The 12,668-nt window shown below is 51.8% G+C and overlaps 1 protein-coding gene across 1 annotated transcript in view; it reads right to left on the bottom strand.

Annotated features, from left to right (window-relative positions):
* TRIM9 (tripartite motif containing 9) overlaps nt 1-12,667 on the bottom strand; it is a gene marked incomplete at its 5' end in the record, with an annotated part of 68,892 nt that extends 56,225 nt beyond the window's left edge. Inside the window, one exon of the mRNA XM_019474781.1 lies at nt 12,197-12,667. Coding sequence (XP_019330326.1) covers nt 12,197-12,667 — 471 coding nt within the window. The remainder of the gene's footprint in view (nt 1-12,196) is intronic.
* Nucleotide 12,668: the final 1 nt, after the last annotated feature.

Raw genomic sequence — 12,668 nt, 5'->3', positions numbered from 1 at the left:
AGGCCTTAGCCATATCTTAAGACTACCAAGTTCTGCACATGTTGCCATTCCAGACCCATCTGGCATCAAACTGCTCAACTGTCACAGAATCATAGAATAGAATCATAGAATCATAAGGTTGGAAAAGATCTCTAAGATCATCGAGTCCAACTGTCAACCCAACACCACCATGCCCACTAAACCATGTCCCTAAGTGCCTCATCTACACGTCTTTTAAATACCTCCAGGGATGGGGACTCAACCACTTCCCTGGGCAGCCTGTTCCAATGTTTAACCACTCTTTCAGGAAAGAAATTTTTCCTCATGTCCAATCTAAACCTCCCCTGGCACAACTTGAGGCCATTTCCTCTCGTCCTATCGCTTGTTACTTGGGAGAAGAGACCGACCCCCACCTCGCTACAACCTCCTTTCAGGGAGTTGTAGAGAGCGATGAGGTCTCCCCTCAGCCTCCTTTTCCCCAGGCTAGTTTGGGTTGGAAGGGACCTCTCAAGGCCATCTAGTCCACCCCCCCTGCAACGAGCAGGGACATCTTCAACTAGATCAGGTCGCTCAGAGCCCCGTCCAGCCTGACCTGGAATGTTTCCAGGGATGGGGCATCCACCACCTCTCTGGGCAACCTGGGCCAGTGCTTCACCACCCTCAGCGTAAACAATTCTCCCTTATGTCTAGTCTGAATTTACCCTCTTTTAGTTCAAAACTACTACCCCTTGTCCTACCACAACAGGCCCTATTAAAACGTCTGTCCCGCCCTCCCAGATCTCTCTGGGGCCACAGGCTGGTTTGTAAAACCCAAGACTCTTGGACCTGACCTGACCCATGACAACCGTAACAATTTACAGCTTTATTGAAGCCAGATCTGTGGCATATAGCAGGAAGGGCTTTTATCCTACCATACACAGCCTGTCGCAGTCGTGACATAAGTTATTCCCCCAACTCTCCCTTTGATGCATCACAAGATGAACTGAGATGCCAAATGCTGAGTGCATGTGCTCCTGCAGAAAGATGATCTGTGCTAATTGCCACAAATAACCTTGAGCAGTGTCATCCTCCTGACATTGCCTCTGCCAAGTTGCAAATGATCCCAGGAACTCAAACAGCCCCATAAAAGTGTCCCACTCTTCCCACTCAGCAGAAGAAAGACCACGTAATTGCAGGAGGTATCTCCCCAGGTCATGCTCACATTTGAAGTGGGCTGTGTATTCCCCTCGTTTCTAGAGGAGTCGTAGGGAAAGGATCATACTCAGGGAGGAAGACGCTTAAGTCAATGAATCTATGTTGATTTACTCCAGCTGAGAAATAGGGCAGGACCCTGGGGTAAAGAGCGCCTGCTTATAAATCTGATCTCACTACTTCACTTCCAGTGCTTTCCGAGATGCTGAGCGCAGCCAGACTTCGCTTCCCAACAGGGCCCGCTCTCAGGTGAAGACTGACCATGCAGCTACCAGCACCTAGACAGCTACAAAACCCTGGAAATCAAACCTGCAAGGCATGAGCTAAAAGCCAGCTAAAGCACTACACGAACAGCTCCACGAGCTTTGGCATTTTTCCCCATGACAACCTACTCATGCAAGTCTCAGGATACCACTGAGAAGACGTGGCTTGCTTGTTCCTCATCCTGCTGCTTTGCACCATGCTCGCGCTCACTATCCACCAAGAACTGCGCTATAGTTGAATAAAATAATCTTTTGCCTGAACAGAAATGGGGTTGTTTCAAAACAAAATCCACCTGCATTGGTTCTCACAGCATACTGGAGCTAGCTGACTCACTTGAATCATAAAATGGCTCTAGTTCAATCACAAAGAGGGTTCAAAAGAGGTTTCAGTCTCATCAGGTAGAGCTCCTTACACTACCTCCATCGCTAGGGGGAAGAGGCATATTTCTCCTGAGAGTGGTTAGGAAAGGAGTCAAACTTGGCCCTACTAAATAAATAGCATGCCTCATTCCCTGGATCCTCCCCAGCTGCTGAAGCGCTGCGCCTGCAAGGTGGGGAAGGAGAAAGCAGCTGAGACCACGGGGTGGGATCCTACCTCCTTTCCCTTCCCTCCCCTCACCTTTCTCTCCCGCAACAGATACATTCCTCCAGGCTTCACACAACGATGAGACACCCCAGCAGCAGAGCAGCATGGTGGCCCTCTTCTGGCACCTACCTACAGCTCACAGCTCATCAAGGGATCACACATCAGGCCAACCAGCCACATCTGGCACATCTGCCGAAAGCAAATACCTGGGGGCATGGCAACACGAACCAGAAACCCGCTGCAACGGGCAGCTGGTCAGCTTGCAATTTGGCAGGGTCTGCCCGGCGGAGACGTGGGCAAGTCACCCGGCAGCCAGATATGGAGGAAGGATCCGTCTCGGAGCTGCTTGCAGCGTGCCCCTCACCATCTGACAACCCGGCAGCGCAGCAGGAAATCAATAGAGAGCCTAACCATTGCCCAAGTCACAGATGGATCGACTGATCGGTCATCTGGTTCGTAGCTCCAGAAGCACAGCACGACACACACAGTCGATACGATCAAATAACCTTCTTGTCCCTCAATCTGGGCTGTCCTCTGCCATTAGCAGAGCAGAGGGGAAGGTGCAGCACTCGGCTCCCCTCCGTCCCGCCGAGCGGCCAGAGGGCAAAATTTAAAATGACACAAACCCACAACTCTTTGCGGGCGTAGGATTTTTTTTTTTTTTTTTGCCAACAACAAGTTTTAACTGCTGTGCTCTGGGGGAGGTGAGAAATAATCTCATAGGTGAGAAACTGTGTCTACGCACTTGCTCTGATTCACCGAGCTGTGGGCTGATGGCGGCACAGACCTAAGCAAATGCCCTTTCAGGTCCTCCTTTCCAGGGAATTCAACATCAAGATGGAAGAAGTGTTGCTGCGGGAGGGATACAGGACAAACTCGGCCACGTCTAAGCTGCGGAGCTGAGCGGGTTTTATGCAACAGCGTGACTTGAACCACCGCTGCTGCTCCTCCTAGAAAAGACCCTCACAAAGAGCTGGCTGTAGATTAAAAATGACATAAGAAAGAGGCAGTCGGCTGAACTACAAAGGAGCACCAGTAAAATATACGTCGGGACAATCAGAGAGGCATTTTGACTGCTTCCTCAGACAGCAAGACTAAGACTTCACTGGCTTTGCCATGAAAGTCAAGGCTTGTTTTACACTTCTGTCTTGTACCCTGCCAAAGAAAGAGCTCTGTGTTCCCAGGAAACAGTGGCATCTGTCACCGAGCCAAGGGACAACGCCAGCTCTCACCCTGCACACAGTTAATCCGACGCCGTTTGCACATCAAGGGCTCTCATCAGTTTACCATTTCAGACGCCCCAACTCAAGAAAGCATTTAAGTCATGCCCTTAAATCTCTGTGACTTCAATTTAAGACCGAGGATGTATGGAAGTGCTTTCCCAGGGAGGGAGGCTGATGCTCTCAGTATGTCCTTGATGGGATTTCACCCAGCCCTGACAGCTATGATGCCCTCTGCATCCTTGGAAGCTCTCAGTACATCTCCACGTGTAGCAAGCGGTGCTTGGTTATGAATTTGCATTACACCATGATCAGGTTGCTGGGCTGGAGGAAGGGAGCTGTGCGGAACATACGTTTCTAAGAGGCAGCTTTGGACAAGCTAGGGCATTCCGAGGCCAGGGGAAAGGACAGACAGAGAGGCTAAGCAATTATTTGTCCAGGAGCACAAGGCAAATCCTCAGCAGGGAGAACTGACCTCCAGTCACAGCCACGAGCCCATCTCTTCTTTTTCCAGCATCCTCAGGGAAATGCTGCCACAGTTCCCTTCCCCGCTGCAATATAAACAGCCGGAGCCGCGCTTGCCAGCATCTTCCCACTCCTCCCCTGCTTTGGGCTGAATCACCGGGTGCTCTGGGTAACACAGCCCAGCCCTGCCAGGAAGGGGAGCAAGGGAACGGTGGCTCTGACCCCAAAGCAGTATGTCTGTGTCTCGAAACCAATAAATACACCTTGTAGGAAATGATCCATTTCAAAGCTCGACACAACCCCCCCCGCCTTCTCCCAGCTTTACGTACTCCAATGGAGAGGCCACAGCATAAAATCAGAGAAACTTGTTTGGAAAGGGATGCTTTCCTAACAACACCCGGGAGTCAAAACCAGACCTCTGAGTCTGCCTTACAGACAGAAAGGTCCTTCCCAAGCAGAAAGCCCACCAGCATAGCAAAAACCCCAGCTAGCAAAGGGACAGAGACCCTGGACAGCCAATGCACTGAGTGCTGGGCCAGGAGAAGCAGTTCTTTTCATCATCTACAGCTGATGCCTGCAAAGGTCAAGAGGTAAAGAGCAGGGAGGAGGAAAGTGGTGAAGTTAAAAGAAGTAGTGAATTAATGCCTCTTGAATCAAGGGGCATTGGTTATCTGGGAAGACAGAAGGATTTCATCAGAGAAGACCCCAAGAGCTGCAGGTGGAAAGCGGCTGCAGTTCCACGGCACAGTCTTAAACAAGTGATGCTACGGATGCGTTATGCACCCGTGAGCTGAAAGCACAACCGCAAGCTGTCATTAATTCACACACACTAAACAATCCTGCTGCAGGGCACCGCGACAAGAGAAGGGAACTGACGGTGCAAATCCAGAAGGACCAGCCAGGGGAAAGGGAAAAATGGAACTAAACGCGAGGGTCCGACCCCCAAAATAGAAAAAAAAGGGATCACTGAGAGGGTCCGACCCCCAAAATAGAAAAAAAAAAAAGGGATCACTGGTTGAAAGATGTGCCACAGTTCCAGGGTTCATGCAAATAATTTAACTGATATTTGCCCAGATGTTTAGGCATTATGCCTCCTCTCCAAGCTGGAAGAAGCAGCAGCCCCAGCGTGGGCACCCAGGCTGGGATCTCCGCACGAGGCATTCGAAGTTGCAAACACGATCTTCCACTCAGACGGCTCGGTGCTGCCGCATGAGCGGAGCCGTGCTCATTTACACCAGCTGCGGATCTGACCTCGTGCTGCTGGGCAATGGCAACCGTGGCTCCAGCCCACAGCACTTCAGGCAACAAACACGCATGCCTTGCATCCAGTTCCCATCCTTTTTTTAAAACCCATCAATTAATACAAGGTTAGTAAAGGGGAAAGGGTAATTAACACTGACGGGAAATCCCTCAACTGTTAGATCCCTTCCAGAGCGCTTTCTGCCGACTGTGTTACGGAACTGAGTGTGCACCTATTAACACCCCTGTATTTCTGTAACGCGGGGAATTTAATGGTAAAATTTAGTGGGAATTTAAATGCAAAAAACGTAACCCAAAACCTACTCCACGCTGCGCCTACTGTGTCATAGTTTGGTATCACCCCTCACAGTCAGGGACCTCTCTGCTCTCGCCTGTTGCTACAGCCAGCTGCTGGCTCACGAAAATTTCAAGATGAACTTGGTCTTATTCTTTCTAGCTAGAAATTCTGCTCTTATCAGAAAAGTTGAGCCTCCACTGAGCTTTTCCAGCCAGCTCCAGGTCAGGCTGTCCCCAAAAGCTGCATCCAATTCCGAAGCCAAAAATGCGAGTTAGTTCAGACCGCCAACAAAATTTTCCTTTGAATAGGAAAGCTGAATCCTTTGACACGCTGTTCTCAGCTCTGGTCTCTTTTGCATTATAAACTGACGTATCTCCTTTCTGCATTCATCAGCGAGGTGCCGCTGGTACGGGTGAGAGTTGGGCCCAGTTTCTACATACGTACGTCTCCTTGTTAGAAAGCTTAATAGCCTTCCTTTTTATGGACTACCCGGTAGGACCCTCATCCAGTAAGCTACCCCTCAATGGCAGTCCCGTTGGCGCCGGTTTACCAAACCATCCTACTTGCACAGTCTTTTCAGTTACAACTTGGACGGTCCGTGAGAATTTGAGAAACTTTCATCCTGAGAGCTTTGGTACCATTGCTTTACTCTTCACAGTAACTTCTAACTGCGGCTTCTAACGCACCAGCCTCTGCCCCTCCATCTAGGACGCTACCTGAGCTAGGGTCACCAGAGATTTATACCATGAGCTCTCTTTGGCTTATGTGCTTGCTCTAAATAGATATTTATCCAGTTCATCCCAGCAGGACTATCTGAACGAACAGGGAATGAGCTGGCTTATTTATAAGCCAATTTAACAGGTAAAATGCATACCGCAGCCACACAGGATGCCTCATCCCAAAAATAAAGCAGGGAACAAGGCTGTCAAAAGAGCAGGTTTGAGAATTGGGGAGCTGTAACGATTCAACTGTCTCTTTTTTATTATTCTCTGATACGGCTGGGAAGAGCACATGCAATTCGAAAGCACTCTGCTTTAAATGAATTCGTATGTGAATCATGCAAGTTAATCAAGGGATGCAGAAAATTCCCTCAAACTTTAGGCAAGAGAATGAAAATAGCTCCAAATGGTAGGTGCTGGATCTCTAGAAAGTACACTGCAAGACTCCTCAATAGGATTTTGTGGTCATAAGTGAACAGGTTCTGGCAAGTGACACCAAGCAAAGTTTTCCCTCTAAAAACCTGAACTTTTGGGTGCTGGTTTATTTAGAAGAGTGGGAATAAACAATGCAGAGCAGCCCCATTAAGCCTCTTGAGAACGTGTTCCCGACCAAGATCCAGCCTGCACCGCTGTCAGCTCTCCGAGTGCATCTTGTGAAACCTGGTAAATAAACAACAATGCCTTTTTCTCACTTTCCTGTCATTTACTTCACACCAGGTGCAGTGTTTGCTCTGCTTGCTAATTCTCCTGGTTTTTCAGGCTAGAGATGTGGTGACAGGAGAATCTCTGGGTGACACACTGATACCTGCTGAAATTTCCACGGAAGAGAGACAAGAATTAGTCCATGGGCTGATTTTTCACCCATCTCAGCTGCGGTGCTCCTGACTTGCACCACAGTAAACACAGCGAGAAATATCAAGCCAGTGGGATCCTTCATTCATAAAGTGGCCAAGAGAAGAAAAAAATCAGATACAACCGTGTGGGGAGAATGGAAAAGGTTTGATATTTACAGAGCGCAGGAACCTTCTGGACGAAGATAGATCCCACCAGACACCAGTCTGCACGCTGAGATGCTTAAAAGCCTTTGGAGAGCCTGAGCACAGCTGGTGCAACACAGCATTGCCCCATCAGGTCCGTGTATTTTTGGACTTCCCACTGGAACCGATGAAGCTGCAGCGATTTACGCCCGCTCTGAGACGACCCGGGGCCCATTTCCATTTGCAAATAACTAAGAGGACATCTCCTGGCATCAAGTGCTACACAGGCTCCAAGAACGCCTTGTAGGACTTGCTGTACCGCATTACCTTTGATTAACGTGATATTCGTGGTTGCTCCTTACTCCCTTAACCGCGGTAAGTGCAAAGGAAAGAGCCACCTGACAGAAAGCTTTTTTTCCTAAATAAATTAACAGAAGGCGGCAGCATCACCTCCGGACCCCGGACAGACACAAGCTGGTGTAAATCCACTGACCTCAGTGACATTTTTTTTTTCTTTTTTCCGACTTCAAAGCATCTCAGCCTGTTTGCCGCTCTCAAGATTTGGCCAGAGAAAAACGGAGCGATCGGGAAGGCTGTTTGGCATCGCTAGAGAAGGACAGGAGAGACCCTGCCGCTGCAGATGGCAGGGGATGGAGCAAGCGCGGTGGGATTCGGGAAGGCCATCAAACCAAGCCTTGGGAAAGTGCATTGCTTGCAACAGGAAAAGATTGAGGATTCTCACTGCTTCTGTTTTAGCAGCAAATATTTTACTTTGCAAATGCAAACAGATCTTTGTCACACAGCAGCTCCCTGGATACTTCCCACAAGCGCTGTGGGCTACAGAAATTCCCGCAGACCCAACAGCAGTATGTTCACGACGCCTCAAGAAAGCGAGTCCCAACAAAAGTTCCTCTGGCAGCTAACACAGAGGCCCGGCCAAGTAAGGTAATGAATAACGCTGTCTGCTTGTCGCTGTCTTGGCTCTGATGCCCGCTGTCCCCTGGGCAGAACCTCAGAGGCACTGGTGGTGTTTTCTACCCCCTAGTTCACCGCAGATGCGCAAACCAACTGGAACAAAGTCATGCCTAGTGTACACAGGAGTTTTGATTCTTAAAAGAAGAGCTCCCCCCGCATCCGTCATCCCATCTGTGCTAGTGACAGTCTGGGTGAGCGGAGGTCTGGAGAGTACCTCTGCTAATTAGCCTCTGACTGCTAACAATCATTACAGCTGATGCAACAGAGTGCGTAATGTCAGTTTACAGGGTTGATCTCTATTGCAATCTGTGCAGAGATGCTGCAGGGGTTTGCAATCAGAGGACAGTTTGTGTCTTCAGCCTGGGCAATCCCATCCTGGGCAGTTAAATCCACGTAAAAGTCTAACTGAGTGCACTATTTACCTTCCACTGAAGTCAAGACCTGTTTCTGCTTCACTACAAGAGGAATTCGACAGGCTGCCTAACCTGCTCCCCTTTCAATGTCAAGGCAAAGGAGACGGTGGTCCCACCCCAGAGTCTTGGTTTAAGGCAAAAGGAACATGAAAGAGATGCTAGTGGAGAAAAGACGCAAAGCCCCATGAGCCCCTGTAAAAACCCCCATGATCCCAACCCAAAGTAGAGGGAAGCTTCTTGCCTGACTGCCCAAAAAGACAGCAGAAGCTTGCATCACCGTTCACCACTGACCTCTTCAGCCTCTTTCTGTGCACGGTAAGTCCAGGTTCGTGTTTGCTGCAGTGGGGTACCGACCTCAAAGACAAAAGCAGCCTCTGCCAGGCATGACCCACCCCAGGGCGGGCGTCCAGCCACGGGGCGAGAAGTACCAGGGACTCTGCAGAGGATAGCCCAGATATAACAGTGCTGAGCAACAACCTGACACCCTACGAGAGACGGGCAGGAATAACTACATCACTGTCTCTCCATTGCCTAGCCCAGAAAGCTTTCAAACCTGCTTAAAAGCTACTACCAGAAACCATGAACTTCTGGGAGACCTTTCCAACATGCATGGGCAAGGGTAAAATATTTTTAAGACAGAGCTTGATCAACTGACGGATGGGATTTCAGGGCTGTCAGAGATAGCTGGGGACTGGACTGCGTGACCCTGGAGGTCCCTTCCAGTCCATTTGTATACGTATGTATGTATGCATGTATCTATATATAAAAAACCATTAGCAAGCTGCTGAGCCTGCACTCACCACACACTTCCCAGAAAAAGCAAGAGGGACTTGAATGTGCAAAGAATGAATGATTCAGCTCCATCTTGTGTTTCTGCTTTTGACATGCCGAGCAGCACTCCAGCTCGTCAGGATAAAATCCAGACAGTTGCAATATATGTACAAAACTGGGACAATTCAGATTAAAAACCCATTTTCCTCTATGTTTCTCTGAATATTTACCCCTCTCCCAATAGCTGTCCTGAAAGGAAGATACGAAGAAAGAGGATTTCCCACGATCTGTGTCCGGCTTGGAAATCCTAGCTCCCCGAATTATGTTTGACTGTGCCTCAGCACAGATTATTTTGAAATGATCATCTGCGAGAACCACGCAATCAGCACTCTGTCAATCAGCACTCTGTCAGAGGAAAGCAGAAATTGGGGCAGTTCCCGAAGAGGTCTCTTAAAAGCCCTTTGGTCTCCTTTCCAAAGCGAAGCACGCTGCACTTAACAGCGATCGCCTAGGGCCCGGCAATCACGTACTGACGCGTGAATGCTGCTTTCAAGAACAACAGCTCATCAAGGCACTCTCGGGTCATCGCAGACTGCAGCGAGAATCACAGTCTCCTCAGCTCAGAAATTAAGAGCACGGACGTATCCCAAAGAATATTTTGCACCGAGCGGTGTTGTAATCGTGGAAAAGTCAAGAGCTGATGACTCTGTCCTTTCCTACGAGCTGTAGGTACTCATTACAACCACTCATCGCAGCGAAAAGATCAGGCAAAAAGGGACAGTCACCCTTTCGGCAAGTTTGTCTTGCTGCCAAAGGCCTGTCCCCTCAAAAAATGACACCCAGATACTTTTGCAGGAGGTTCACTGGCTCAAATCCGCAGGTGGTTTGGTTCCTAACGCCCGGTCCCAACCAGCATAGAGCTTGAAATGTCAATAGCCTCTCCCCTTGATTCAGTTACACAGCACCCCAGGGAGCGCTTCTGAAATCACTCCTTCAATTATACCGTACTGCCACAATTGACTCAACAGACTCTTTTCCCTCCCCTAACAAGCAAACACCAGGAAATAGTAGTAAACCCGTGCACCGTCATTTCAAGAAAGCCATTTTGACCACCTGCAGAAACACAGGCTCACTCAAGGCAGGTGTGACTTCACTTTCTGATTTCCAAAAATCTGAGAGAAATTGCATGAAAATCATCATTTCAAATACCATTACAGTTCCACGCCTGTTAGCTACAGCAATGAAATGCTGCATTGCTAAAGCTCTCCCCCAGGAAAAGGTATTTGGAAAGAAAAGCTAAGCATTCAAGGAAGAATAAGCCGCCCTAATCAAGAACACAAGGACTGAACGTGAAGTATCCGAGTACTTGCATACAAAGTTGTCCAGGCGCTCATGCGTGTATCTAAGTGCCTTGCTGCACCTGAATCAAAGCAGGAAGGTGAAGCCAAAACCTTATGAAAAGGCCTGGTACCCATTAGGTTTCTCTTGTTTTGGAGAACAACAACCGACAGCTGGACCCGGCTCCGCTCCCGCTCTGTGTCAGCACAGACCGAACGGGTTCGTCCTCCGCCAAGAGCTGGGCCAGGAGGACCAGGCTCGAGAACAGGCTGCTCTCGCACAGCGAGCACTTACTGGGTTTCATAACAGGGAAGAGGAGCAAGACGCTCACAGCGTCCGATGGCTGGTGCCCTGCTAACATGCCGGCGAAGAAGAGCTCCCGCGCTCCTGTGAGCAAGTCAGCAGTCACCTGTGCCACGGTGCACCCCGGCAGCCCAACACCAGTTGGGAGCAGTGACTGCACCCCGTGTGTAAGGACAAGGGCGTGGGGCACCAAAACTGCTCTGGCACATGGGCTTCATCTTTGTAAGAGCGCTGGAAAGCTGGGAAGGAGGTGTTCCTGCTCCCAGTAAAAGGGGGTCAGGACAAGCCCTTTCCAGCAGTAACAGGCACCGCCATACCCTTTCCTCCCACACTGCAACAGCACGCGGTTACCCTCTTCTCCCAGCCCTCTCAAGGGACGTCATGACAAGCGACGGCCTGTCCCTGCATGCACCCACTGACCCAACACGGGGCGCAGAGCTGCAGCCCAGCAGTCTGCACCCTCCACGGAGCCGCGCGCTGCCACGCAGCCTGCCAAAGCATGACAGGGACGTTCCTGGAAAGCGATCTGGCTGAGACCCTTTCGGCAGGGGGGGGGGGGGGTCACGCACCTCCCCATCTCTCCCCAGCTCCTTGTCACAGGTCCCCCCACCTGCTCCTGCCAGCACAGATTTGCTGGAGCAGGGGACAATTATTTCAACGTTCATCCGAGGAGTGACACCCATCCCCTTGCGCCCTGTCCACCCGTGCACCAGTCAATTCTGCCCCAGTTCCCTCGGCGAAGGGGTCACTGGCGCGAGGAAGAAGGGAGGCAGCGGGGTGGATGGAGTTGAGCTGAAGCTAATGACAGCCACGTCCCTGCCTCAAGCGCTGGGACCCTCTCCTCCAGCGAGGACGCGTGTGGGAGTGAGTGCGCTCAAGAGGAGCTGATCAGTATTCAGTGAAAGGCTCCGCTACTGCGCTGCCCGCTCGCCCGCTGCCATCCCTCCTCCTCCCAATGACTCGGTGCGCAGGAGGAGGCAGCAGCCCTTCCTCAGCAGCACCCCACAGCACCCTGCTCCCGCATCCGCGACCTTCCCCGCGGCAGATTTCACGCCTCCCTCCTCGTGAAAGCAACGCTCCCCATCACTTTTCCAGCTCCGCAGCGCAGGTGTCCCCGATCCACCCCCAGGCCACCACCCGCAGGGCCCTGCCGGCTTCTTCAGCGGAGCCTCGGCTCACGGGGGCCAGCCGGCATGGCACGATTTGGGGACCCATGGGGAGCACCACCTGCCCGATGCCAGCGTCCCCATGCCGGGGGGCAACTCTCCTCCCAAGCAAGGGTGCAAAATGCAGCCCCGGTGCGAGCGAGGGCGGGTGGCAATGCTCCCACCCTGCCAGCTGGGGGAAGGCGGACCGTGTGGGGCAAGGTGTGCTGGACAGGAGACCCTCTGCAGCCATCTACTGACCGCGGGGTTCGGCCAGGGCTGCTGGCGGAGGCCGCCCCGGGGCCGGGGCTCACCTTGTGGAGCTTCCACATGGCGCCTAGTGCCTTGACTTCGTGGCTGGAGTGCTTGCCCTCCTCCAGGCACTGGTAGCAGACGGGGCTCTTGCATTGCACGCAGTACATGCTGTGGTTCTCCAGCTCGTGGTCGGTGCAGGTGGAGATCTTACGGGGGCTGAGGCGGCGGCTGACGCGACCCTGGGCCGGTGGGACCAGGCGGTGCTTGGCCAGCGGCCCCCGCGGCGGGTGGCATCGCAGGCGGCAGGGATCGCAGTAGAAGACGTCGCACTGCTCGCACATGACGGCCGCCTCCTTGGGCGCCTTCTCGCAGAGCTGGCAGCGCAGCGCCGCCGCCCTGCCTTGCTGGTAGCGGTCGATGACGCCCTCCAGCAGGCGGTTGCGGGGGAAGCCCCGCAACCCGCGCTCGTCCAGCACCAGGCTGCGGTGGCACTGCGGGCAGGTGAGGCAGGCGTTGCGCGGCGGCGGCGGC

Source organism: Aptenodytes forsteri, unplaced genomic scaffold, assembly GCF_000699145.1.
Source record: "Aptenodytes forsteri isolate BGI_AS27 unplaced genomic scaffold, ASM69914v1 Scaffold76, whole genome shotgun sequence".
NCBI lineage: Eukaryota > Metazoa > Chordata > Aves > Sphenisciformes > Spheniscidae > Aptenodytes > Aptenodytes forsteri.
This window is presented reverse-complemented; position numbering and strand designations above follow the sequence as displayed.